The following is a 24,758-nucleotide window of genomic DNA, read 5'->3' on the forward strand; positions in this document are numbered from 1 at the left end:
ACTCCAGACCACTTCCAGTCAATGCAAATTCATATGGAGAAGAATCATGTAAATCTAATAAAACATTTTATAACAGAAGATGAAGTCATACCATGTTCTTGAAGGAAATATACCACAATCATTGAGTCAGTTGTGTGTCACATTTAACAAACCATATAAAATCTTCTGCCATAAAAACCTTTCTTCATTTACATGATTATTTTCTATATGAGACAATAAAATACCCATCATTTCTGTAGTAAAAATAGCCAGGTGGTTAAACACCCTCTAACCCATTAGATTATCCAGCTTTGACCACAATCTTCTACTAAATAATCAATTTCATCATGACCTACCTACTCTTGGGTCTTTAGCTACATCTTTAGACATGCAGGAATATCTTTATAAACCATCCTTTTATGACAGCTCAAAGTTCCAACCAATTGGACCAAGCTTCTGAAACCATACCTATTCAAAGAACATATAACCCAGTCATAGATTTCCCCTTGTGAATCATGTGGTGGCTTTTGATTTCACACAGCAAATAGAAATGTTGACCCATTTTAGTGGAGATAATCTCAGTTGTATCTCAGAACATTTATGTTTCTACAGAGTTGGATGACAAACTTTCTCAAGATCTTTCCATAAATTTGGCCTTAATTATTTTGGATGTCTGGTAAGCTTTGGTGCCTAATGCTGGAATGTCACATAACAGGAAGGAAGGGGTAAAGTATGAGAAAACAACAGGGGTAGTTTTGTAGCCAACTAGTTGCAAAGCGACAAATCAACTGGGAAAACACAAGCTATATAGCATTGCTCTGAAAGATGCAGTAGAATTGGCATTATTGAGGCAAAAACGGTACCTGAGAATTGTGTACTGTCATGTATATGCTGATGTGTCCTCTGTCATCGAAACCACTCTTTTTCAAACAGAATTACATGGAAATGTATATTATGGACAGAGAAAAACACATGGGCTAAAATGGAAGTTTCATTTTGAGAAATAAGTGTGCATTCTTCCGCAACACAGAACATAGCTTTTTTTCTTTGCAACCAGCAAATTGACAAGCTATGTGAACTAAAAGTTTAGCCCAGAATGTTTGAAATCGATCAGAGGGATCATGCAACTTTGGCCATTTTAAAGAGTGGATACAGCCAATGGTCAGAGAATGTGAAACTCTTTTTCCCCAGAGTCTGTAACTTATGTAAGTTGAGGTTATTTTAACCCCAACAGTATTACCCTAAACTCTTGCACTAGACGTTGACTCTTCCTTTGACTCTACCAGCAAAAGATACTTAAGAGAAATATTTTATGACTGACTATGAGTTATTTTGGTCATAATTTGAATAAACATACAAACACAAATTACCGTAAGATATTTATTTACTTGGGAAGTAACATGAGTGAGCAGTATGTTTTCACAGCCTCAATCATCTCCTCTGAAAACTAAAACCACAGGTATTTGTGTGTAACAGTGATAACACCTAGTAATACTTAAACGAATAAAACTTAAATGCTAAATATAAATATCCAAACTTATTACAGCTTATAAGACATTTCCATTCGCTGAACACATATCCCTTAAATAAAAACATTTTCTTAGTAAAAAAAGAAAAGAATAAATACAGTTTTTCCACAGTATGGAAATACAAATTCTATTCACAGGCTTACCAGACACAGCACAGCGTGTTTGGTAGCATTTTGTCAGTGCAGGAAATGCTGATATGAACAATGAGATCAGGAATTCTTAGAATCTTATTGTTAAAGAAAAGGATAGATTGAAACACCCTTAACTATCTTACTAGAAAATATTCTGTGGTGAAGACAGCCTGACGATATGCATTCTCCTAAAAATAATTTACATTCAGGAAGTTAGTCACTTTTTAAAATAACCAAGTAGGTTTAAATGGGTATGACCCATGTATGAGATTATCCTTAGTTTAATATGACATGTATGTAAACAATGCTAAATCAGCAGAAGTAGTGAAGCACAATGAGAAATGATAGCATGAATACACAACACTTTCTTCAAGACAATCAATGATTTCACAGGAATGTGTGGCTGATGTTGACTAGGTTTGGATTTCAGGCACACCCACTAATGCACAGTGATGTAGTGGTTAGAAAAAAAGCTGGGTAAATGGACTGCGGAAAAAGTTATACCATAATTCAATCCATTCTGCAATCAAACATGGGTAGGTTGGGCAAAAAAAGTATTCTGATGACAAGCAGTATACAGTAGTAACCCTCCAGCAGTAAGTGGCCTCACCTGTTGGCCTGGCTTTAACTTTTTGTATGGGAGGATGCTGTGGCTTTGAGTGTGCAGAGAGCAGGCTGTCAGACAAACTAATGCTGGGAGGGGGGTGTTTAGGACAAGCCACAGTTAAAGTTGTGTAGGTCATTCACATTAATGTGTGCATATAAAACAGTACTCAAACCTTGTTCCTCTGCAGTGCCTCACACAGGTTTTGGTTGGGATCTGGTTCCTGAGTCATGACCTCCACACTTTCCCACTCTCCACTGCGACTCGACCGTTTCACCGCCTCCACCACCGTCTGCACGTACAGCCCGTCCTCAAACGTCGCCGCCATGGCAATGGGCCCCGGCACCCACGACCGACGCTCCTTCTGTGCCTGGAAGGCATGTTTCAATGCTGTTACCATGGACCCAAGCCCCCGCAAGTGTGGCAAGGGGAGGCCCGTGACCTCTGGCCCTGCCCCTCCAGTGTCCCCTAGCAGCAGCTCCTCCCGGTCCCCTCCGTTCCGCTGCCCATAAAGCTCTGTCCCTCTGGCAATGAGCCTCCCTTCAGACCCGACAACCATCACCTCGTGGACGAAGGCCCCTGGCATGTTGAAGTTCAGAGTCACGGTGCAGCATACTGACCCGGTCCTGGCCGTGCTGCCAGAACCAGTTCCTCCCATCAGCATCTGGAAGAAACAGAAGTCGTCGCTGGTGACGCGGCGGATCCCGCGGATCGCTCCGTTCTGCCGGACGAACGTCCGGAGAAGGCCGTGGACCTTCTGAGCCCGTGTTCCTACCAGGTGGCTGAGTAGGTCCACAAGGGCGGAGCCAACCGTGTGGAGCCCGCCCCCTCCCATCAGCTCCTCGCAGGTCCAGCCGTAAGATTGGTCGAGCAGACTGGGGCCATAGACACGGGCGTCGCACACCTGTAGCTCACCCACATATCCCTCCGTCAGCAGCTTCCGCATTGCTACAAACGCGGGGAGGAAGCGCAGGGCATTGCCCACGATGCTCAGCAACTGGGGGTAGTACCGTGCCGCAGTCACCATCTTAAATGCGTCCACAGCTGTAGCAGCCTTTTCACAGACCACATTTTTACCGATCCCTCCAGGACAGAACGAGAGAAAAACATGTCAGAAACACTGATTTCACAAAAACAGAAAACACCTAAACCACCATGCATGTATGTAAGTTATGGCAATCCCTAATATGTTTGTGTTTTAATGAGTGAACAAATGTCTGAGGCATAACCTCAGAGCCCCACCCAATAGAGCGAGTCCACCACTGGCTGGAGCGGGGAGGTGCGCGCCAGTAGCTGGAGACACAGTCAGGAAACTGGGACTAAAACAGGAAGCTGAGGTCAACACTCTGGAATTCCACCAGATAAGACTGTTGACCTCACCTCCTATGACATCATAGGCTATCAGTACCTAAAAATACACCTTCACAATACAGTAAAAACTTCTAGTCAACTAATATCAAATGATCAGTATGCAGCAGGAGACCAAGAGAGCTGAACCAGATATTCAAATGGGAGTTAGCGAGACAGTGAAAAGGGCAGAGCCTCAGCATTTGAGAGAGAACTACGGGAATAAGGGAGTTAAGACTGTATGAGTCCAGACAGATTACAAAAGGAATGCACCCAGTAGAAGGTGGGTGGGGCAGGACAACAGAAGGCCTGCAATGCAAGATAAACCTACTAAGGCTTAAATAAAGCTAGCCAGCTTCACCTTCCAGCTCAGGCTTCATCTGTACTACAATAGTAAATATTGCTTGTCCACCTGCTGACAACTCAAGCAGGCTTTGGACTGAGTGTGCATGTTGCAAATGGCTAGTTGGAATGCCAAACTCTCCATGGAGGCAAAGCTAAAACATAACTGTATGACAGAATCAGTGCCAAAAGAACACACATTTGATTAGAAAAATATATCAGTCATCTCCAATCGTACAATCTCTGTGAGAGAAAGTTTGACAATTCAGTGGTCCTCAATTCATGGCCATACTAACAACTCAAATACTAAGGAATCTAACTGTGTGTGTGTATGTATATATGTACAGTACGAGTTGTCTTACCTAGGGCTTTGACTGCAATCTGTCGTGTGAGTGGGGGTGGGATGTAGATGCAGACAAGGTCAACATCAGGGTGCAGTAAAACATCATCAGATTGGCTAGTGTGAAATGGAATGCCAAGCTCCTGCGCCAGGGAGCGAGCCTCCTCCTCGCTCCTCCCGCAGAGTGCGCGAACCTCAAACCCTTCCCCACGCAGCAACGGAACCAGCACCCGTGCTGTACTCCCTGTGCCAAACACACCAACACCAGGCAACATGGCTGCCACTTCTCTCCACTGTATGTCTGGTCTGAACCACAGCCGGCCTCACACACATGCAAGCATCCCAACGCAGTCCTCTCCCTCCACTCTTCTCTTCTCTCACAGGCAGAGCTTCTGGTGTATGAGGTTACCTGGCAACAAAGATTTATTTTGTTGTTATTACTACATACCCAACTGAGACCCTACCATAAGTACTTCTTGTTATATGTATTACATGGTCTATAAAGTTGTTTCATAATCAATAATGTCCATACTATCAAGTTAAATTCCCATAATGGACAGTAATATAGAACACGTGCCCTCCTGCACGTCCCCCTTTCAGGCGTGTGTCCGTTCTCGGGTGGTTGAGTGTAATGAATATACATATTACCACAGCATGATCCAAAACTACTACGAACAAAGAGAATGCGAATAGGAACTGGTGGTAATGCCAATGTAAGAGATTACAACTGGGGTTACTTTCGAGGGTGCGCGATAGATCATCAAATAAATAAAAAAAAAAGGAACATAATAAATTAAATAGTTATTTCAGTGAATATTTCGGAATTTATAGCGATGTATGTATATATATCCGCTACTGACCATAGGCCAGCTGGCGACCGAGACGTGACCTCATTTGCATGCCAAATAGAGAATGCACCTGCTGAACAAAAGCCCTGAATGTGATCATCAGGTCTATCTGACATAAATCAACCAAAAACATTGACTCGTATTTTTCTAATGTGTCGTCGATAAGCCATGTTTATAACGAGCTAGCTAGAAAAAAGGGGGATGTTTCTTTACTTGTCCTTGTAAACAATTCTACATACATACATGTTTTAGGCTGTGGATAAATAGCTAGTTTAAACTTCACGGAACAAGAAAGACTATTACCGAGCTTGTGAGAAAAGCATAAGTGAACGTAACTCAGGTTAAACAGATAACGTTAGCCATCACTAGTTAGCCACTGAGTAGTAGTGTATTAAAGACAGAAACCAAGCCAGGAATCCCGAGAACGGATTGGTTTAAAACAAATGACCGCTTGAAAACCAATTTTCTCTACATGGTATTGCCTATTGGGACACGGTACTATACCTTCGTTTAGCACGAAGACTTGCTCGACCGAGGGCAAATGTAGGAGGCTATATGTCCCCGAGTGATGATGTCTCCCCGCGGGTCAGAGTTTCTCTTGGTAACCTTTCCTTGGATTGTGGTGAGACTTCACTAACCTTCAAATCAAGGGTTCATAGCATCAAAAGCAAGATTCAGTTTATTCACACATATGTTATCTTCGGTCTACTTTCAGAGTTCAGTACGTACATCCGTATTCGCCCAGGATCCGTCTCTCGGGGAGAAGTTGTGATGCGTCGGCGCAGATTTGTCCGAGGTACGAAATTCCAGTCACGCCCTTCCGAGGGGCTAGTATGTTTTGCATTGTCCGGTTTTCCGGTGGGTGGAGATTACTATTAACCTATTTAAATCCTGTTGTATACAGTCCACTAATAAAATAATGCAGATACTAATTTAGCTTGGTGTAACTGCTTGAAATTTGTTGTCAACAAGTGCCTAGACAGACCAGTAAACTAGAGGAATGAAAAATGAACATGGATTTTGAGTGAATGTTTTTCACATTCCTTCATGTTTAATTGCTTCATTGTTTGGTATGATGTAGAGAAGACAACTTCCCAGGACTTGCTACTGGTTGTCAGAGACCTTAACGGAACATGAATCTTGAAAGATAAATAGCAATGGTGAAAGACTGGAAGCATTGTTTTACAACCAGGTGTTAGATGGCAGCCTGTTTCACCAGAAGAACATCCACAAGCTGTTGAATGACCATCTTGTGACTGCCCACATTAAAGATTAATTTTGAAAGGAAAGATTTGATGTTAGCACAAGTGACTAAATCTTCTAGAAGACCTTGATATTGCAATTTTGGAAAATATTTTAATTCCTTACAAACAACAAAATAATGGAGAAGACGGCTTGAGTAGTACAGTTCCAAGGTATTACGCTGCTATATTATTGTGCTGGGGGATATGAGGGATGTACTACTAACTTTTCTCAGTTTCCTCCAGTTTTAAATTTTAGAAGATGAGGTCCTGGTCCACACCTGCGGATTACCTGGTTTGGGGGGCCCGTTGCTGTCCCTGTCCTTGTCCACCTGGTCATACTTCTGACCTAGTCTAAATTCAAATAGACTTTGGATTTAGTCCAGAGAAATGTATTTATTATTCCAATTGGACTCTTAATATCTCACCCGGCACAGCCAGAAGAGGACTGGTCACCCCTCTGAGCCTGGGTCCTCTCTAGGTTTCTTCCTAAAATTCGACCTTAGGGAGTTTTTCCTAGCCACTGAAATTCAACACTACTGTTGTTTGCTCCTTGGGGTTTAAGGCCGGGAGTCTCTGTAAAGCACTTTGTGACAACTGCTGTTGTAAAAAGGGCTTTATAAATAAATTTGATTGAAAATTTGATTGATAAACAGGGAATAATAGTACAGGCAAAAGATGGTTATAACTTACAGCGATATCAACAAATCACAATACAGAAGACAATGAATGGATGAACTCAGAGAAATGGGAACTAGCTGAGAAAAGGGAACAAAGAATACAACAGATGGTTTTAGTCAGTTTGTACATGCAGCCTAAATGAATAAACAACTGTGCCCTGTAGTTTTTTGCAGACAGGCTCCTACAAGATTTCATAAACAAGTCTTCTCTACAATTGTGACTCCGCCATGTAAGCAAATAGTAGCTTTTGAACACATGATCTAATAGAAATGTTGGACAGAGGGCCCATTGAAACTTCTTGCAGTGGGGTACTCCATCCCAGACAGCTGTGATGTTGGACTCCAGAAGGCAATAGGAATAGGCCCAACACAACAGAAAACCCATGTAACAGGAATGAGTTTCCTCCCACTTCATCACACAGCAAGACAATGACCCTAAACATGTTGACTTTGCAACAAGGTCTTTTTTCTGGGCCAAAAAGTGGAAAGTTCTTGACTGTCTGTCTCCAGATCAAACTCCTAATGCACATGATTTTTCATTTGCTGAAAATGGGACAAAGCCAAAAGACCTAAAAAAATATATATATATATCATAGTTGGAGGCAGTACAGGTCTGGCAGAACTTCAACAAGATACCAAGCATCTGGGCGATTCAATGGGTCTGGGACTTCTGACTTATACTGGAGTGAATAGACATACCCACACCAAATCTCTGGGTTACAAACCTAGTCTTCTTTCCCATTCTAAGACCAATACATATACACAGCACAAAGCTTGACCAGACTTCTGATTAACTCAAATACATTTTATTACAGTGATATTCTCTAATAACTTTAAATGTGGCTTCATGTCTTGTTTTTCTTTTAAACAGGTTTTGAGCTGGCTGACAAAACCATGAACAGCCATTAATAGACAGAAACAAATATACAACATTAGCCCTCAACAGCAGGGTTTGGGCTCATAAATCTCTTCTTGGGCAAATCATTTTCTCCTCGGTTTGGGAATGACGTAGTTACCACTTGTTGCTACAGGAATGAGGAGCTTTCGGGATTCCATTGGGAGATATTTCTCTATCAGCACATTGACAGGCATGCTGTCAGTAACAAACCCCTGTCTGGAAGATAGGGGGAGAGAAAAAAAAGGTCAAGAAAGACACAAAGCCTAGAGCATAAAGTACATACCGGACACTTCTACGCTTGATGAAACCAGATACACACAAACCTCCGCATCAGCAGTTCCACATCCTCCACCTCAATGGTCTTTCTGTTAGCGTGAGCAGCATACACCTCCAAGTCATCAGCAAGACGGTCAAAGTAGCGCTCCATTCTGATGAATCAATATATACATAACTTCACCCACCAATTTATTCTATTTGAGTAAGCCCTCCATTCAGTCACTAATACATACATAAATGAATTTAACAACCACAATCAAAGAGAGGTCACAATCTCAAGTGTTCAAGTCTGAAAACTGACTAGGTTTGTCAACACATTTTTAAACTAAATGTTCACAGTAACATACATATTGTTGCCCTGAACCTTTTCTTAAAAACAAGTGTAGTTTCTTACATCTCCTTTAGGACTGGGTAGACATCTGAGGACACCTTGGTCTTTGCGAAGTGCTTGAACACACTGGTGACATAGCTCTTAGGGAGACCCAGATCCTTCTTGGTTCCAGACGTCTTTCCCCTCACCGCTGCAGGCTTCCTCATGGCAGCCGCACCGACCGGAACACTGGAGCCCCAAGACACAACAGATGAGGTGACAAGCTGGCACACAGCAGTACTACAACTGAAATGACTGCATGTTTTTGCATGTGACTTGCCTTGGCTGGAGGCCTTTAAAAACAGTTGGTGTATTCTGGGGGTCAACGGACAAAGCATTCCTCTTCTCTCTGACAAATGCAGGGGTCTTCATGGACAACTCTGTAGGAAAGAGTGGTTACCCTTCACAACACGTGCACATTCATGCAACGACTCCTAAAAACGACTATGTGCATACAACCTTCGCTCTGGTTACTATCCTCCTCTTCCACATCTTCCCAGTCCTCCTCGTGGTCCGCTGGGCTCCGGGCAGTGATTGGATGCGTGGGTAAATAGCTGCTTTCAGGGGCCTTGTTCTCAGGTTCGCCAGTCATCTCTAAGGAAGGCACAGCGTTCTCCTCTTCATTGCTAGGGCTGTTCCCTGTTCTGATAGAACCTTCCATCTCATCTTCCTGGGGAAATGGAGGGGTGCTGCCAATGTACTCTGTTTGGGGATGGATGCTCTTGCTAGCAACCACCTCAGGGCTGCTGTGCCAATCATCAGCACTGTCCCCTCCGGACCTTCTGCCTGCCGACCCTTCAAACACACAACATTTAAAGAAAACCCTTAAGCAAAGACATGTTTTTTTTTACCAACCATTTACCATTTTAACCCTTTAATGCTTACATTCCCATTTATTATATTTCAAAATGTAAATTGTCTTGTTGGCATTGCATCAATTGAACCAAGGAGATACTTTCCAAACAGGGCGTAGGATAGTTATCATATTTTATAACGCATCATTCACCACTAGCCAGACTCACCAGTCTCTGAAGGATGGAGCCCTGTTCCCAAACTCTTGTAGCCCCGCCCTTCTGCAATCCCTCCAGTTACTCGGACTCCACCCTCTGATTGATAGTCTCTCCGACTGAAACGCACTTCATTAGATGCTGAACTGCGTAATTTCCATTCAGCTACCTCTTCTTCTTCTGTCTGAGGATCAGCAACCTCTTCTGTCTGAGGATCAGCAACCTCTTCCTCTTCTGTGTGAGGATCAGCTACCTCTTCCTCTTCTGTGTGAGGATCAGCTACCTCTTCCTCTTCTGTGTGAGGATCAGCTACCTCTTCCTCTTCTGTCTGAGGATCAGCTACCTCTTCTTCTTCTGTCTGAGGATCAGCTACCTCTTCTTCTTCTGTCTGAGGATCAGCTACCACTTCTTCTTCTGTCTGAGGATCAGCTACCACTTCTTCTGTCTGAGGATCAGCTACCTCTTCTTCTTCTGTCTGAGGATCAGCTACCTCTTCTCCTTCTGTCTGATTATCAGCTACCTCTTCGTCTTCTGTCTGAGGATCAGCTACCTCTTCTTCTGTCTGAGGATCAACTACATCTTCTTCTGTCTGAAGATCAGCTACCTCTTCTTCTGTCTGAGGATCAGCTCCCTCTTCTTCTGTTTGAGATTCAGCTACCTCTTCTGTTTGAGATTTAAAGTCTTCCTGTCTCACAGAGTCTTCTCTCTGCCCAGCATCGGTCATCAACGCCTCTCCATCTTTGTCATCCAATTCCATCTCATCATCTTTTTGTCCTCGAACCTCGTCATCCTTCATGCCTCCCATTTCTGGCTTGATAGGTGCTGCTGCAATGGTGTCTTTGTCCTTTGTAGTGAAGGTTGATTTAGTTTCAACAGGCTGGGCGTAAAGAGCTGTTTTGTTGGTGATTATGTCAAAGGTGATGTCAGGGTCAACGATGTCACTCAGTCCCAACATTAACCCCTGGGACTGAACTGTCTCACTGAGGCCGCGCTGATCTTCCCTATCACTCAACTCTGTATGTGTGAGAAACAGAACATTTTACACGTTCTACTCTTTACACAGTCTTGGTCTTGAAAAAAAAAAATAGTCTCAAACATATTGTTCCTGAACAAAAGACAGGCAGATATAAGAGGGAAGAAATGAGATATGATAAAATGCAGAAGGGACTGACCAGTATCTCCACTCATTGCCACCTGTTGATTTTGCAACGCCTCATCAAACTCCTCAATTGTAATTTTTTTCCGATTTGGTGCATTCCTTTTAAATGCCCTTTTCTCAGTCTGTGGATCCACAAAGGGTGTTTTCAGAGAGAAGGTGACAGAGCTATAAAACATGAGAACATTCCGTGTTACATTTTGATATTCAACAAAGAAATTCAATGACAATTGAAGTGTTTCCTGTTTGCAGGCTCTTTACCTTGGAGAGGCAGAGGACAGCAATGACAGGTCTTCTGTTGCACTGCTACCTTCACCACCACCACCACCATCTCAGGAAACAAGGAATACACAAACAAAGAATCCAAAAAACATAAGCACTAGAAAATGAATACAACCATCAGCTGTTCTCTGTTGCCAGCATACTGGCCACACACAGAACAACTCGTCACCACAGCCTCATACAGTAGCAGCCTCTTGAAACTCCTTTATCTCCAAACCTCCAATTCTCACAAAGAAATGTTTTCTGTGATGCTACGAATAAGTAGTACTTTCCCAAAGTACCGGAACTTTGGGGGGTGGGGCTTGCAGAGGAGGCAAACGGCGAGGAGACGCAGCCCGGGTTAATTGCATTGAGCAATCGTACAGAAGGTTTTTGTTTCACAGTTTTATAATAAATATCAGGAGACATTTCAAATATGCATTATTTTGTGGAAACCGCAAAAGTTGCTACCTTGGTCGGGAATTAATGCCAAAACTATGTATTTACATGCAGGCTATTCTGGGGCGCATCATCTGTTGCATGGTAATGTCAATCATCCATCTAATGTTAGGATATTGTTTCAAGTGTTTTTGTTTTTAAATAGTAAAACCGTAGACTTTTTTTTAAGTGCTTTACTCCTGTCTCCAGCAATTCATTATTTGTGTAAAATAATTTCATATTACGCTAACATGAAATTAAAAAAGCTTCCAGCTCTGCCAACTGTGATTACCCAGATATTGCCTTCTGAAGCATTTCTAGATGTCTAGGCCTTATTGAGTGTTTATGCCGAGGACCAAAATCCAGCCAGAATTGGAAACCGTGATCTGCAATAAGCTTTACACAAAAATATCCTGCAAGTTAAGTGAGCTGAACATTATTCACACTGGGAAACTTAAAGAATGTAGTTATTTATACCAATGTTTTACCAATTTGTATTTTGCACCTACATTTTTGGAGATAAATAAACAGTTGTGGAAACAAATGTGTGTATAATGGCTGTTTGTGTACATCTGAAAACAGAAGAACTCACCAACACAGCCTCACTTATTGCTGAAATATTTATTAAATCACAACAGATAAGGAACAACAAATGTTTATGCGCGTTGGCGTGAATCCGTCTCAGTCCTCTCACGGTCAATCTCCGCAATAGCACATCAAATTCAATAAATCACGATCAACAGCAGCACAACTTGAATCTCATCCATGGTTACTGTGCTGTAGCAGTGCAGCTTTGTTTGGTGTGTGTGCATACAGTTGTGCTCAATAGTTTGCATACCCTTAGAGAATTGGTAATATATGTACCATTTGCATAGAAAGCATGAGTGAGCAGGCAAAACATGACTTATTTCTTGTGGGATTCACATTCAACTGTAGGTCATAACAGAATGGAACAATCATAAAACAAAACATGGCAAAAAAGATTTTTTTTACTGACCCCTGTTCAAAAGTTTGCATGCCCTTAGTTCTTAATACTGTGTATTGCTCCCTTTAGCATCAATGACAGCGTGCAGTCTTTTGTAATAATTGTCTATGAGGCCCCAAATTCTTGCAGGTGGTATAGCTGCCCATTTGTCTTGGCAAAATGCCTCCATGTCAGGCAAAGTCTTTGGTCGTCTTGCATGAAATGCACATTTGAGATCTCCCCAGAGGGGCTCAATGATATTATGGTCAGGAAACTGTGATGGCCACCTTTTTCTGCTGTAACCACTGGAGGGTCAACTTGGCCTAGTGCTTAGGGTCATTGTCGTGCTGGAAAGGCCAAGACCGTCCCATTTTCAGATTCCCTGTGCCTTTAGAGCTCACACCCCCCCCAAAACATCAGTGAGCCACCACCATGCTTCACAGTGGGGATGGTATTCTGTTCACATTTTGGTCAAATCAGTGTGCCAGAAGCTGTGAGATGTGTCCTACATTGTGGGATTGTTGACGTGCTGTACTCTGCCTGCTGTTACCTACCTGCCAAACTTTTTCGAATTTACTCTATATAAACTAATTGGTCAAAATTCTATTTTAAGAGTTTTACCAACGCAATATTTATCTGTTGACCTCTTACCCAACTTTACTACACCGGGACTCTTTTTGGACATAATTAACGGAACTACTCACCCCTGAACACCTGAGGCTAAGTATCATTAAAATGCCTTATCATTGTAATTGTTGTAGTAACAACACGGAGGAGAACGTACGTCTTCAGTTAAAGATAGCAGAGTTAGAGGCTCGGCTTCTGACACAAATGTCAGGCAAGGATTATGCTAGTGTAGAAATAGAAAAAACTGCGTCAGTGCCACCAGGTAGAAACGATAGTTTTGTTAACCCCCCGGCACAGCTCCTGCAGCCGGGCAATAACTTTCTCTTGGTCACTGGGAAGAAATGCCGTCGACCAGTTAAACCTGAATCGTGGCTAAATCCAACAGACTTTGAACAGGTTGTCCCCACTGGAGTCGAAGTCAAAGCCTGAGCCATCTTTGGAGGGGAATGATCGGCAGGCATGTTCTGCCGGTGGCCTTGAAAAACTAAAAACTTTAGTCATCGGCGATTCCATTACACGCAGTATTAGACTAAAGAATCAGCCGGCAATCGTACATTGTTTACAGGGGGGCAGAGCCACCGACGTAGCCGCAAATCTGGGGTTGGTGCTAGCGAAGTCTAAAACTGGCAAGTACAGAGATATTGTTATTCACGTTGGCACCAACAACATTAGGATGAAACAGTCAGAGGTTACAAAGCAGAACATAGCATCAGCGTGTAAACTAGCTAGAAAGATGTGTCGCATCGAGTAATTGTCTCTGGCCCCCTCCCAGCTAGGGGTGGTGACGAACTCTACAGCAGACTTGCGCAACTCAATCGCTGGTTGAAAACGGCGTTCTGCCCGTCGCAGGACGTAGAGTTTGTAGATAACTGGCTTTCTTTTTGGGACTCTCCCAGAAATAGGGCCAGGCCTGATCTGCTGAGGAGCGACGGACTCCATCCTAGCTGGAGTGGTGCTCTTCTTTTATCTAGGAACATTGACAGAAGTCTCACCCCTATAGCCTTAAAATGAGATAGGGTGCAGGTCAGGCCACAGGCTGTTAGCCAGCCTGCTAGCATAGTGGAGTCTGTCGATAGCATAGCCAGAGTAGTTAGTACAGCTTTACCTATTGCCACTGTGACTCATTCCAGGCTGAGAAAAGTTAAACAAGGTAGTGGTAACAAAAACAACCTTATTAAGATAAAGCCTTCCTCCGCATCTGTCACAAATAAAAATGATTGTATAATTTCGCATCTCAAAATGGGACTCCTAAATGTTAGATCCCTTGAATTAATCTCTGATCATAAACTAGATGTTATTGGTTTATGTGAAACGTGGCTAAAGCCTAATGAATTCATAGCCTTAAATGAGGCCTCTCCTCCTGGTTATACTAGTGATCATATCCCTCGTGCGTCCCGAAAAGGAGGTGGCGTTGCTAATATTTATGACAGTAAATATAAATTTACTCTCAAACATATCACTGAGTTCTTTTGAAGTTTTACTCATGAAAGTTAACCAGGCCGATAAATCGTTCTACATAGCTACTATTTATAGGCCCCCCGGCCATACACAATGTTCCTCATTGAGTTTCCAGAATTCTTGTCTAACCTTGTAGTCATGGCAGATAATATTCTAATTTTTGGCGATTTCAATATTCATATGGAAAAGTCCAATGATCCTCCTCAAAAAGCCTTTGAAGCCATAATTGACTCAATGGGTTTCATCCAACATGTCTCAGGTCCAACACATTGCCACAATCACACCTTAGATTTAGTCCTGTCACGAGAAATAGATATTGTAGATCTAATAATTTACCTCCAAAATCCTGGATTATCGGATCACTGTCTTATTACATTTACCGTTAAAACAAGAAATCCATTTGCCCCCTAAACAATGAGTTTCAAAAGCCGTACTATAAATTCTCGGACTACAAATAAATTCCTTGATATTCTTACAAGTTCGCTCATTAACAACAGAGTAAATAAATCTGTAAACGATCAAATCGAGGATCTAAACGCAATACTGCTAAATACAGTAGACACAGTTGCACCACTAAAAACAAAAGAAATACGCAACAAGAAACTTGCTCCCAGGTACACAGACAATACTAGAGCACTTAAGCAAGCCTCCAGAAAATTGGAGCGAAAGTGGCGCTCCACCAAGTTAAAAGTATTTAGACTAGCCTGGATAGACAGTACACTACAATACCGAAAATCACTCACGTCTGCTCGATCAGTTTATTTCTCCAACCTGACTGAGGCGAACAAAAACAATCAAAAATGTCTCTTTGATACAGTGCAAAGTTAACAAAAAAGCAAAGCTTAGCAAATGAAGTGGGTCTTCATTTTAGTTGTTATGAATACATGAACTACTTTGATGAAAAGATCGTCACCATTAGAAAACAAATAACTGACTCCTCCTTAAAAAGTTATGGTCCTCAGAATCTCAGTTGTCCTAAAAATGTCCTAAACCTCCCTGACCAGGTGTCAATGGGGACACTTGAATCTTTTGATACCGTATCGCTCGACACATTTACTAAATGTGTAATGAGTTCTAAACCCACAAACTGTCAGCTAGACCCGATTCCAACAAAATTACTTAAGGAGCTATTTCCTGTGCTAGGTCAGCCAATGCTGAACATAAATTGCTCCCTTTCCTCCGGATGCGTACCAAACTCACTAAAAATAGCGGATATTAAGCCTCTTCTAAAAAAAATCTAATTTGGATTCCCGACATATTAAACAATTATAGGCCAACCTCCCGTTCCTCTCAAATATTTTAGAAAAATGTGTTTCCCAACAACTGAATGCCTTCCTAAAGACAAATAACATTCATGAAAGACTCCAGTCCGGTTTCAGATCCCATCATAGTACTGAGACTACACTCCTGAAGGTAACAAATGACCTTCTAATGGCCTCAGACAAAGGTTCCGCATCTGTCCTGTTGCTTCTTGATCTTAGTGCTGCTTTTGACACTATTGATCACTCCCTTCTCTTAGAGAGACTGGAAACCCACATTGGGCTACGTGGACATGTTCTAGCCTGGTTTAAATCGTGTTTATCTGAAAGATATCAGTTTGTTAGTGTGGTTGGCATATCCTCTGACAAGTCAAAAGTATGCTTTGGTGTTCTTCAAGGCTCGGTTCTGGGCCCATTATTGTTCTCACTATATATATGCTCCCTCTGGGCAATATAATCCGAAATCCCAATATTAACTTTCACTGTTATGCTGATGACACAGTTATATATTTCAATGAAGCATGGAGAAGCCCCTAAATTAGCTACTTAGGAAGCATGCATTTCAGATATTAGGAAGTGGATCACAGAGAATTTCTTGCTCTTAAACTCAAAGAAAACAGAAATGCTCGTTTTAGGACCCAAAAAACAAAGAGCGTTGTTAGCAGATCTCACTGTGAACCTCGACGGCTGTATGGTCGTATCCCAAAAAACTGTGAGAAACCTCAGCGTTACCCTTGACTCTGACCTCTCCTTTGAAGAACATATAAAATATGTCTCAAGAGTTGCTTATTTTCATCTTCGAAACATTGCAAAAATGTGAAACTTTCTATCAAAAATGGATGCAGAAAAATGAATCCATGCTCTCGTTACTTCTAGACTAGATTACTTTCAAGTGTCGACTAAAAACTCATCTCTACAGCACTGTTTATAATTAGGTGTAGCCTGGCCCGGGGGCGTGAAGGTGACCAGTAGGCTTGATACTGTCCACCCTTGCTGTCTTGCCGGGTGGGCTCTCGTCGCCACCGGGATGCCCTCCCTCCAATTCCTTTCGGGGGAAGAGTCACTGGCTTGTTGTTGACTCTCTGTTGCGCACTTGTGCAATTGGGCTGTACGCTGCTAGCAATACTCTGCCCTCATTCAGGGGTGTTGCGGTTGGTGGGTGTCCCTTTGGTTGATGCCTGGCAATGTGGGTGGATTGATTTCCTGCCTGTTGGGCCCTGTCCGGGGCCTCCCCCAGGTAGGGCCACAGTGTCACCTGACCCCCCCGTCTCAGTTCCGAGGTGTTACGCTGCTATATAATTGTGCTGGGGGATCTGAGGAATGCACTACTAACTTTTTTCCCAGTCTCCTCCAGTTTTAAATTTTATGAGGAGATGAGGTCCTGGTCCACACCTGCGGATTACCTGGTTTGGGGGGCCTGTTGCTGTCCCTGTCCCTGTCCACCTGGTCATACTTCTGACCTAGTCTAAAATCAAATAGACTCTGGATTTAGCCCAGAGTTTTTATTATTCCAATTGGACTCTTAATATCTCACCCGGCACAGCCAGAAGATGACTGGTCACCCCTCTGAGCCTGGGTCCTCTCTAGGTTTCTGCCTAAAATTCGACCTTCTTAGGGAGTTTTTCCTAGCCACTGAAATTCAACAGTACTGTTGTTTGCTCCTTGGGGTTTAAGGCCGGGTGTCTCTGTAAAGCACTTTGTGACAACTGCTGTGGTAAAAAGGGCTTTATAAATAAATTTGATTGAAAATAAATTTGATTGAGTGTCACAGTGTTGTTGGGCTTATTGTAATCTGGCTTTTTTGTGGCACTGGCGCAGTAAAGGCTTCTTTCTGGCATCTCGACCATGCATCTCATTTTTGTTCAAGTATCATTGTATTGTGCTCCTAGAAACAACCACACCGTCTTTTTCCAGAGCAGCCTATATTTCTTCTGAGGTTACCTGTGGGTTTTTCAAACAATTCTTCTGGCAGTTTTGGCCAAAATCTTTCTTGGTCTACCTGACCTAGGCTTGATATCAAAAGATCCCTGAATTTCCCACTTCTTAATAAGTGATTGAACAGTACTGACTGGCATTTGCAAGGCTTTGGATATATTTTTATATCCTTTTCCATCTTTATAAGGTTCCATTACCTCGTTACGCAGGTCTTTTGACAGTTATTTTCTGCTCCCCATGGCTCAGTATCTAGCCTGCTCAGTGCATCCACATGAGAGCTAACAAACTCATTGACTATTTATACACAGACACTAATTGCAATTTAAAAAGCCACAGGTGTGTGAAATTCACCTTTAATTGCCATTTTCATCTGTGTGTGTCACCTTGTGTGTAACAAGGCCAAACATTCAAGGGTATGTAAACTTCTGATCAGAGCCATTTGGGTGATTTCTGTTATCATTATGTTTTAAAAAGGAGCCAAACAACTATGTGATAATAAATTGCTTCATATGATCACTATCCTTAAATAAAAGTCAATGTTTGCATGATCAGTCATATTTTCAAAATCAATGCCAGAATTTCACAATGTCTGCCAGGGTATGCAACTGTAAGTCAGTGTAAGAACATAAGTCAGCGGACTAATTTGCACACATTAATAAGCTCAAGGAACCTTTTAATTCCTTGAAAAGTAGTTCTGGAGGTCTTATTGTTGCTGCCGAATCACTAATGTTGCCTGCATGACGCTAATCCATTGTAACCATTTGGGCTGTGCGATACCACTAAATTTATGTTCGATCTGATACCAAGTAACACAGGGCCAGAATTGCTGATAACGATACTTTTTGTTATTAAAAGCGGCTAATGTATATTCGTGTAGGGGACAGCAGTGTGTCATGATCTATGAAGTGAATGTATCATCAATAGGCTAAATCTGAATAAATTTTCATGACCAATAAATGATTCCCAATCATAGTAAGGTCCAGTGGCGTCGTTAGCCCTGGGCGTCCGGGGCTATAGCTTTGGATCTTTTATGAATTGCCCCAGATCTCAAATGGAACAAAAAATAATAATAATTAAAAAATACCCCCTGATCTATTCATCTATAAATCAAATTGGACATTATGACAATGTAGACGTGTAGGCCGCTAGCGTGTACATTTTCCGCATGTACATTCAAAACCCTGTACTCTCTGTCCCGGGCGGGGCGGGAGGGTGGGCTAAGCCCCGAATGTCTTGTGATCCTAGCCACACCTCAGGTAAGGTCAGTGGTATAATTTTTACCTGCCATCTGTGGGGCTTTGTAAAAAAGTGCTACACAAAGGAACTAAGCCACTTTTTTGCTTTCTACTGTTACTTAATCACAGGGATGTTAAAACACATGACCATTTTCAAAGGCAAATAACAAAAATATATTTATTATTGTAATCGGAATTAGCATATTTCAGGTTTTAGTTCCACTAAAATACGTTTGAATGGGCTGAAAATATTATTTGAATGTGGTCTACAATCCCCTGAAGGCCAGACTAGAAGGACGTCCTGCTCATGTAGTCTCCACCTCTTATGGGTCACCTCTGCATCCTGATGTGGCATTCATCAATTGCACCAATGGCATCACTGAGGCCACAGAGGCGGTGGAACTCCGTAGCCGATGCTGCTTTCTTACAAGCATCTGTCCAGGAGATGAAGATTGGTTCCGTTGTGCAAAGGATGTTGAGCAGTTCTATGATGACTGTGACACGTCAAACTTGTCTGACATCTCCCTAAAGCTGTTCTGGTTGACCATGTATCACAGGCCAGTTACTTTCCTCTGACCTCACTAGCTAGTATGATACTTGGAAAGTGCACGGACGTTGTTGCTCTGCTCTGATGCTTGTGCGATTGTAAACTGTGCGCGATGGAAAATGCGCTAAACTTTCTGTTTTTCTGTTGCGGTGCACCACAACTTAGCAGCTTCGCTCTCCGCTGCATCAGATTATAATAAGAAGGAAACACTGGGTACAGACAATTACCCACCAGTGTGGTGGAGAGCCTTCTGAGATTTACTCGCCAAACGTAAAATCTACCCGCTTAGCTGGTGTCAATTTCAGACCGTGTATGTGCATAATCCAAACACTATCATACATCAATTAGAATGATAATAGAAACACTATCATACCTCAATTAGAATGATAATAGAAACACTATCATACCTCAATTAGAATGATAATAGAAACACTATCATACCTTAATAACCTATGAAATTCCTCATTTAAATACGAATGGTTTCGATGACACGAGGCACATATCCACACAAAAGTTACATTGTAACCAATCCTTACAGACCCATTTTGACTTGACAGCGGCATCCTTACAACCAGGGGCCAAAACTCCCTGAATTAAACCTTAACAGTATGCCCGGTCACTTACTCCGAGGCCTTACCTTCACCAGATTCAAGTAGCCTGTTAAATGCATTTACGTTGAGGCTCCGACGTGGTCGCTTCCGTCTTAGTCCCTTCGCAGTACTGCCCAGGTTTACTGTGGTGGTCATGTCAGGGAGATCCAATTCAGACAGCCCTGTACTAGGAGACAGAAAAAAAGGTTATGGTTTTCAGAGGTCTAAGGACAGGCTGAACCAATACCAGCTTGTGAAAAACTGGGTTGAGCAAATTTAGTCCTGGGCTAAAAGCCCCAAAAGGCAGGGTTAACCCAAAGATACACTAAAATTCACCCAAGTTATATTTTGACCTACACTCCCCTTACACGATTATAGTGAACTGTGGAGGCAGTAATGCTTATCCATGAAGTTGCTGAATAACTTGAGTTTAAATAGAACAGTGCAATTGCACTGGAATGCATGATTGTTCCACATGGAACCTGCCACTTAAATGGCCTCATGATTAAAGAGAGATGTGTCTTGCATAGAATGCGCAAGAAAACTAAGTAGATGAACTACTATAACGTTGTCTGGTTCATCCATGAATTTCTTGTTTTATTTACATCAGATGTGTAATGTAGAGTGCTGTATCCTTTAAAGTGTGCATCAGGAGAAATACTGTTTTCATGGTCCATATTTTCTGGCGTGGAGGCAATGTGTGACTGGACAGCATATGTGAGGACAGTGTTTCTCAGTCAGCATACCTTGAGCTATTGCTGAGAAGACTGGAATTTGCATAGGGTTGCTCTGGTTCCATCCTGACTGGCCGGTCTTGAATAAGCAGGGATGTCGAAGGTTCTTACCGATTAGAGAGAAACAATGAAGACAAAGATCACTAAGAACAGTAGGTCATAATGAGCATGTAACACACAACAGCGTTACATGCTCACCTGACACACAGCGTTACATGCTCACCTGACACACAGCGTTACATGCTCACCTGACACACAGCCTCTTTCCACACTCACCTGTCTGCAAGATCCCCCTGAGTAGGTGTCTAGGTGTAATGTCATCGTCACAGAGAATTGAGGTTGTGGCTGGTGCAGGAGAGTTCATCTTTCTGACTCCCTCTGATATAGTCCGCCTCTTAGTGGGTGGCATTTGCAGGGAAGTCCTGTAAGTGCTCTATAAGAAAAAAATGCTTATACATTTAACACATACCTTGTTTGGAAACAGTCCCTCTCCCATAGAGACACGTATAGACAGTGACCTAACCTCACGGAGCTTCTTTTTCATACTCTGTTTGATGGCCTCCTGTGGTGTAAGGACCACAACTTTACACCCCAGTCTGGCACTGCGTCTGATTTTGGACCCTGACGAGTGGAGTGCAGCCTGGGAGGCACTACAAAAAGGACATCACACACATGGTTGGTAATCGAAAAACGTAAGCCGACAGTAAGCCAAAGCAGTTTTAGTTGATATGCTGGCCTAACATTACCTACGTGGATGACTTATTAATTGACTTAACTCTGTACCTGTTGGTCTCTGGTGAAACGGAGTGCTCCGTATTAAGGACATGTTTCAGGAGAATGCGAGCGGACACGTCCTCATTGACATAATCCATGGCATACCACTGAGTCTGTCGAAACATTAGACATATACTTATTAAATATAGAAAAAATAACGGACATGCTGTCTGACAGCTTTAACTGTGCCAACTACTGTAGTTAATTTGCTAGAAAATGCATGCAGCTAACTACTGTACTTAGCTAGTAGAATTGCGGGATAACTGTCGCATCGGAAAGTAGCAAGCTACCCTTACTAACAAAAGACGGCTGACGGTGATATAGCTAGCTAGTTATCTATTACAGAGAAACAATCAAGAATTTACCAAGTCGCAAGCTTCGAGCAGCCTTATTTGTTGTTTTTTTAAAGAAAAGTTCTGATGTTTTTTGAGAGCTCGCTGGATATTGTTTACGTGATTGGCTCCCGCCTTTAAAATTCAAGTGAACACCCGCGAGATTAGAGTTTAGGGAATAAGAAAATATAGTTGGATCCCCATTTTGGGATTTGTAGTTTATTAATGTTCTTAGTTGTTATTCGCACTTGTTTGGACACCAGTTGTACTGCATGCATATAATCCGACAGTAATTAACTTCGTACCTATTATTCATAAATAACTCTAATATATTAACTGTGCGCAACACTAAACAAAATATATATCTGTGAGGTGCTGCCTGAGCAGCTACATAGGACACAAAACAGGAAGTTGTAAGCATTGTGGGACGTGTAGTTCCGCTTCAAGGCCGATCAGCTTGATAACAGCGCGACGAAAAACGAAACAAAAATAAATTAGATACAACTTCAATAAAATAACGCATTTATCAGATATTTGTTGAAGTAAACATGCCTGGTTTCACCTGCTGTGTCCCTGGCTGCTACAACAACTCGCATCGGGACAGAGAGCTGCGGTTCTACACATTTCCAAAGGATACCACGCAAAGAGAGATTTGGCTCAAGAACATCTCCCGGGCCGGGGTGAGTGGCTGTTTTAGTACCTTCCAACCAACTACGGGACACCGCGTCTGTAGCGTACACTTTTCCGGTGGAAGAAAGACATACACAATTCGAGTACCGACGCTCTTCCCGTTGAGAGGAGTGAATGAACGCAAGAGTCGAAGGGGCAGGAACAGGAAAGCGTCTGTGGCTAGTCATGCTCCAGGCAGCACCATTGTCATCACCAACGTTGTTTCGGCAGCCCACGATGCCGCTGAGACCGCTCAGAGCGATGCAGGCACGGACACACCAACTACGGATGGGCCTCTCGTGGTACAGATCGGCCCTGACGGTGAATATCTCGGTGCTGTAAATCCACCCGCTTTGAGTGAGGGGTCCTGTTTGACTGCAGTTGTCTCCAGCTCCACTGACCTGGCCGGGGGCGACGATCCCCCTGCAGACGCCGCGGCTACTGTACAACAGCAGACCGTGCAGTACTACAGTGTTGTCAGCAGCCCTCCAGACCACGCATACTCGCTGACCACCGGGACCACCTCGGCCGAGTTGTTGCGAAAATTGAACGAGCAGAGGGACATCATTGCACTTATGGAAGTAAAGATGAAGGAGATGAAAGGAACCATCCGCCAGCTGCGAGTGAACGAGGCCAAGTTACAGGAGGAGGTGCGAGAGCGGGACCGTTTACTGTCTGCAGGAGCAGCGGTGGCCGCGGTGCCTGTGGTCAGGAAGAAAATATAACAGTTTTCACCCAAAGGATGGATAGCTCATGACCGACTCGACTTAAAGACTCAAACGTGAGATCACACCAAGGGAGTAATGGTGAACACTGCAAACCATCTTTTGTACAAAAGCGATGACAATTTATTTCCAATAGAGGAGATAGATACTTTTCATCTGCTAATGCTATTACTGGCTAGTTAGCTGATAGGAATAATCCCATAGTTGCCTATAAAACATTGGGGGAGGGGGGGGGGCATTTAATTATTAGGTCTTTGTTTTGTTGTAAGGTTTGTATTTGTTTGTTTGTCAGTGTCTGCAGCTGAATTCTCTTTGCAGTATATTGAAAACCAGCTTTTTTGCTCTGAGGTTCTCCGTGAAAGCCAAGTTGTGCTGCAACTGTACCCTGGAGGAGATCGGTGTTGGGCATCATGGGATGATGTGTGTTTTTTAGGCGCCTATGTCCTTCAGATGCCTTCTTGGGCAATGAGATTAATGTCGCCATCTGATTTTAAGAACTTTACTGCATCAGAGGGTAACTGTGACTTCACATTTTAACCTTCTCTCCCAATCGGTTTGATATCTGCAGATAGTTGCCACCCACACTTGGAGGTTATGTTAACCTCTGACTGTTGAACTTAGACCTTACAGCAATGACCGTCGTGATGAATGACTGTTCTGAAACTTAAATCATATCAATTTGAAGTAAATTTCATTTTGAAATAATAGATCCTGTGTTTTCTTTTTGTTGACAATGATGAGTGTCATCAGTTTTTCTGCGGTATAGTTCAGTCTGAATATTGACATTGGTGCAGTGAAATGGATTATGTCACTACATTAATGTAATTTCTATTCCACTTTCTTAGGGAGGTCCACAATTTAACACTAAGCAATACCTGGGCCTTTTATCAATGAAATTAAACCTCCATCCTCTGTGACCCTGAAATGGATAAGTGTTAGAGGGGTTGAGGATTCTGTCAACTCATTTGTAGGCAAGTGGAAGTGTGTCCATCTCTTCTTAATAGCTGCTTTAATTCTCACCATTAATCCTGGTTCAACCTGTGTTTAACCAGTTTGGGTGACTTAAAGATGCAGTCTGGAACTTGGAGTTCTGGAAACAGGTTTTAATTGAGCCGGCTCCTAGTACTAAGATATTCTATTGGATGATACATTTCAAGAAATGTCCCACACACACTTGTTAAAGAGGTTGGTGGGTGTCCCTTTGGTTGATGCCTGGCAATGTGGGTGGATTGATTTCCTGCCTGTTGGGCCCTGTCCGGGGCCTCCCCCGTTTTAAACTTTAGGAGGACTTGAGGTCCTGGTCCACACCTGCGGAGTACCTGGTTTGGGGGACCCGTTGCTGTCCTGTCCTTGTCCATCTGGTCATACTTCTGACCTAGTCTAAATATAAATAGACTCTGGATTTAGCCCACATGCATTTATTAATTATTCCAATTGGACTCTTAATATCTCACCCAGCACA

General features: G+C 42.7%; 3 protein-coding genes across 6 annotated transcripts; 1 reads left to right on the plus strand and 2 right to left on the minus strand.

Moving 5' to 3' along the window:
* Positions 1–1,345: 1,345 nt before the first annotated feature.
* Positions 1,346–5,985, minus strand: gfod2 (glucose-fructose oxidoreductase domain containing 2). Of its 4 annotated transcripts, XM_010879806.4 has the most exons (4): positions 5,850–5,985; positions 5,625–5,758; positions 4,295–4,681; positions 1,346–3,326 (listed from the first exon to the last, which is right to left on the minus strand). In XM_010879806.4, the coding sequence occupies exons 3-4, from the start codon at positions 4,545–4,547 to the stop codon at positions 2,413–2,415; spliced, it is 1,167 nt and encodes a 388-aa protein (XP_010878108.1). In that variant the 5' UTR covers positions 4,548–4,681; positions 5,625–5,758; positions 5,850–5,985; the 3' UTR covers positions 1,346–2,412. The 4 variants fall into 4 exon arrangements, with proteins under 4 accessions (XP_010878108.1, XP_010878116.1, XP_010878099.1 ...); XM_010879814.4 differs by lacking the exon at positions 5,625–5,758 and having other exon boundaries at positions 5,759–5,985; XM_010879797.4 differs by having other exon boundaries at positions 5,625–5,985.
* Positions 5,986–7,825: 1,840 nt separating this feature from the next.
* On the minus strand, positions 7,826–22,681 carry cenpt (centromere protein T). The gene is made up of 14 exons (XM_010879833.4): positions 22,603–22,681; positions 21,580–21,683; positions 21,320–21,446; positions 21,073–21,229; positions 20,809–20,902; positions 20,110–20,249; positions 11,010–11,079; positions 10,765–10,916; positions 9,608–10,606; positions 9,045–9,380; positions 8,866–8,965; positions 8,610–8,774; positions 8,263–8,367; positions 7,826–8,155 (listed from the first exon to the last, which is right to left on the minus strand). Exons 2-14 carry the CDS (start codon positions 21,666–21,668, stop codon positions 8,023–8,025), a joined length of 2,667 nt encoding a protein of 888 aa, XP_010878135.2. The 5' UTR covers positions 21,669–21,683; positions 22,603–22,681; the 3' UTR covers positions 7,826–8,022.
* thap11 (THAP domain containing 11) lies at positions 21,942–24,003 on the plus strand. Its single transcript, XM_010879846.2, has one exon. It carries the CDS (start codon positions 22,451–22,453, stop codon positions 23,294–23,296), a length of 846 nt encoding a protein of 281 aa, XP_010878148.1. The 5' UTR covers positions 21,942–22,450; the 3' UTR covers positions 23,297–24,003.
* Positions 24,004–24,758: the final 755 nt, after the last annotated feature.

Source organism: Esox lucius, chromosome 2, assembly GCF_011004845.1.
Source record: "Esox lucius isolate fEsoLuc1 chromosome 2, fEsoLuc1.pri, whole genome shotgun sequence".
NCBI classification, from domain to species: Eukaryota; Metazoa; Chordata; class Actinopteri; order Esociformes; family Esocidae; genus Esox; species Esox lucius.

Bases quoted from the DNA above. Each gene is read 5' to 3' on its own strand.
- cenpt (XM_010879833.4), bottom strand. From the start codon at position 21,668: ATGGATTATGTCAATGAGGACGTGTCCGCTCGCATTCTCCTGAAACAT. The intron at 11,080-20,109 runs GTAAGGCCTCGG...TTGTTTCCTGAG, and splicing joins GCTACTTGAATCTGGTGAAG to ATGGTGGTGGTGGTGGTGAA. The intron at 10,917-11,009 runs GTAAAGAGCCTG...CATGTTTTATAG, and splicing joins CTGTCCTCTGCCTCTCCAAG to CTCTGTCACCTTCTCTCTGA.
- thap11 (XM_010879846.2), top strand. From the start codon at position 22,451: ATGCCTGGTTTCACCTGCTGTGTCCCTGGCTGCTACAACAACTCGCAT.
- gfod2 (XM_010879806.4), bottom strand. From the start codon at position 4,547: ATGTTGCCTGGTGTTGGTGTGTTTGGCACAGGGAGTACAGCACGGGTG. The intron at 3,327-4,294 runs GTAAGACAACTC...TCTGTCCTGGAG, and splicing joins GATTGCAGTCAAAGCCCTAG to GGATCGGTAAAAATGTGGTC.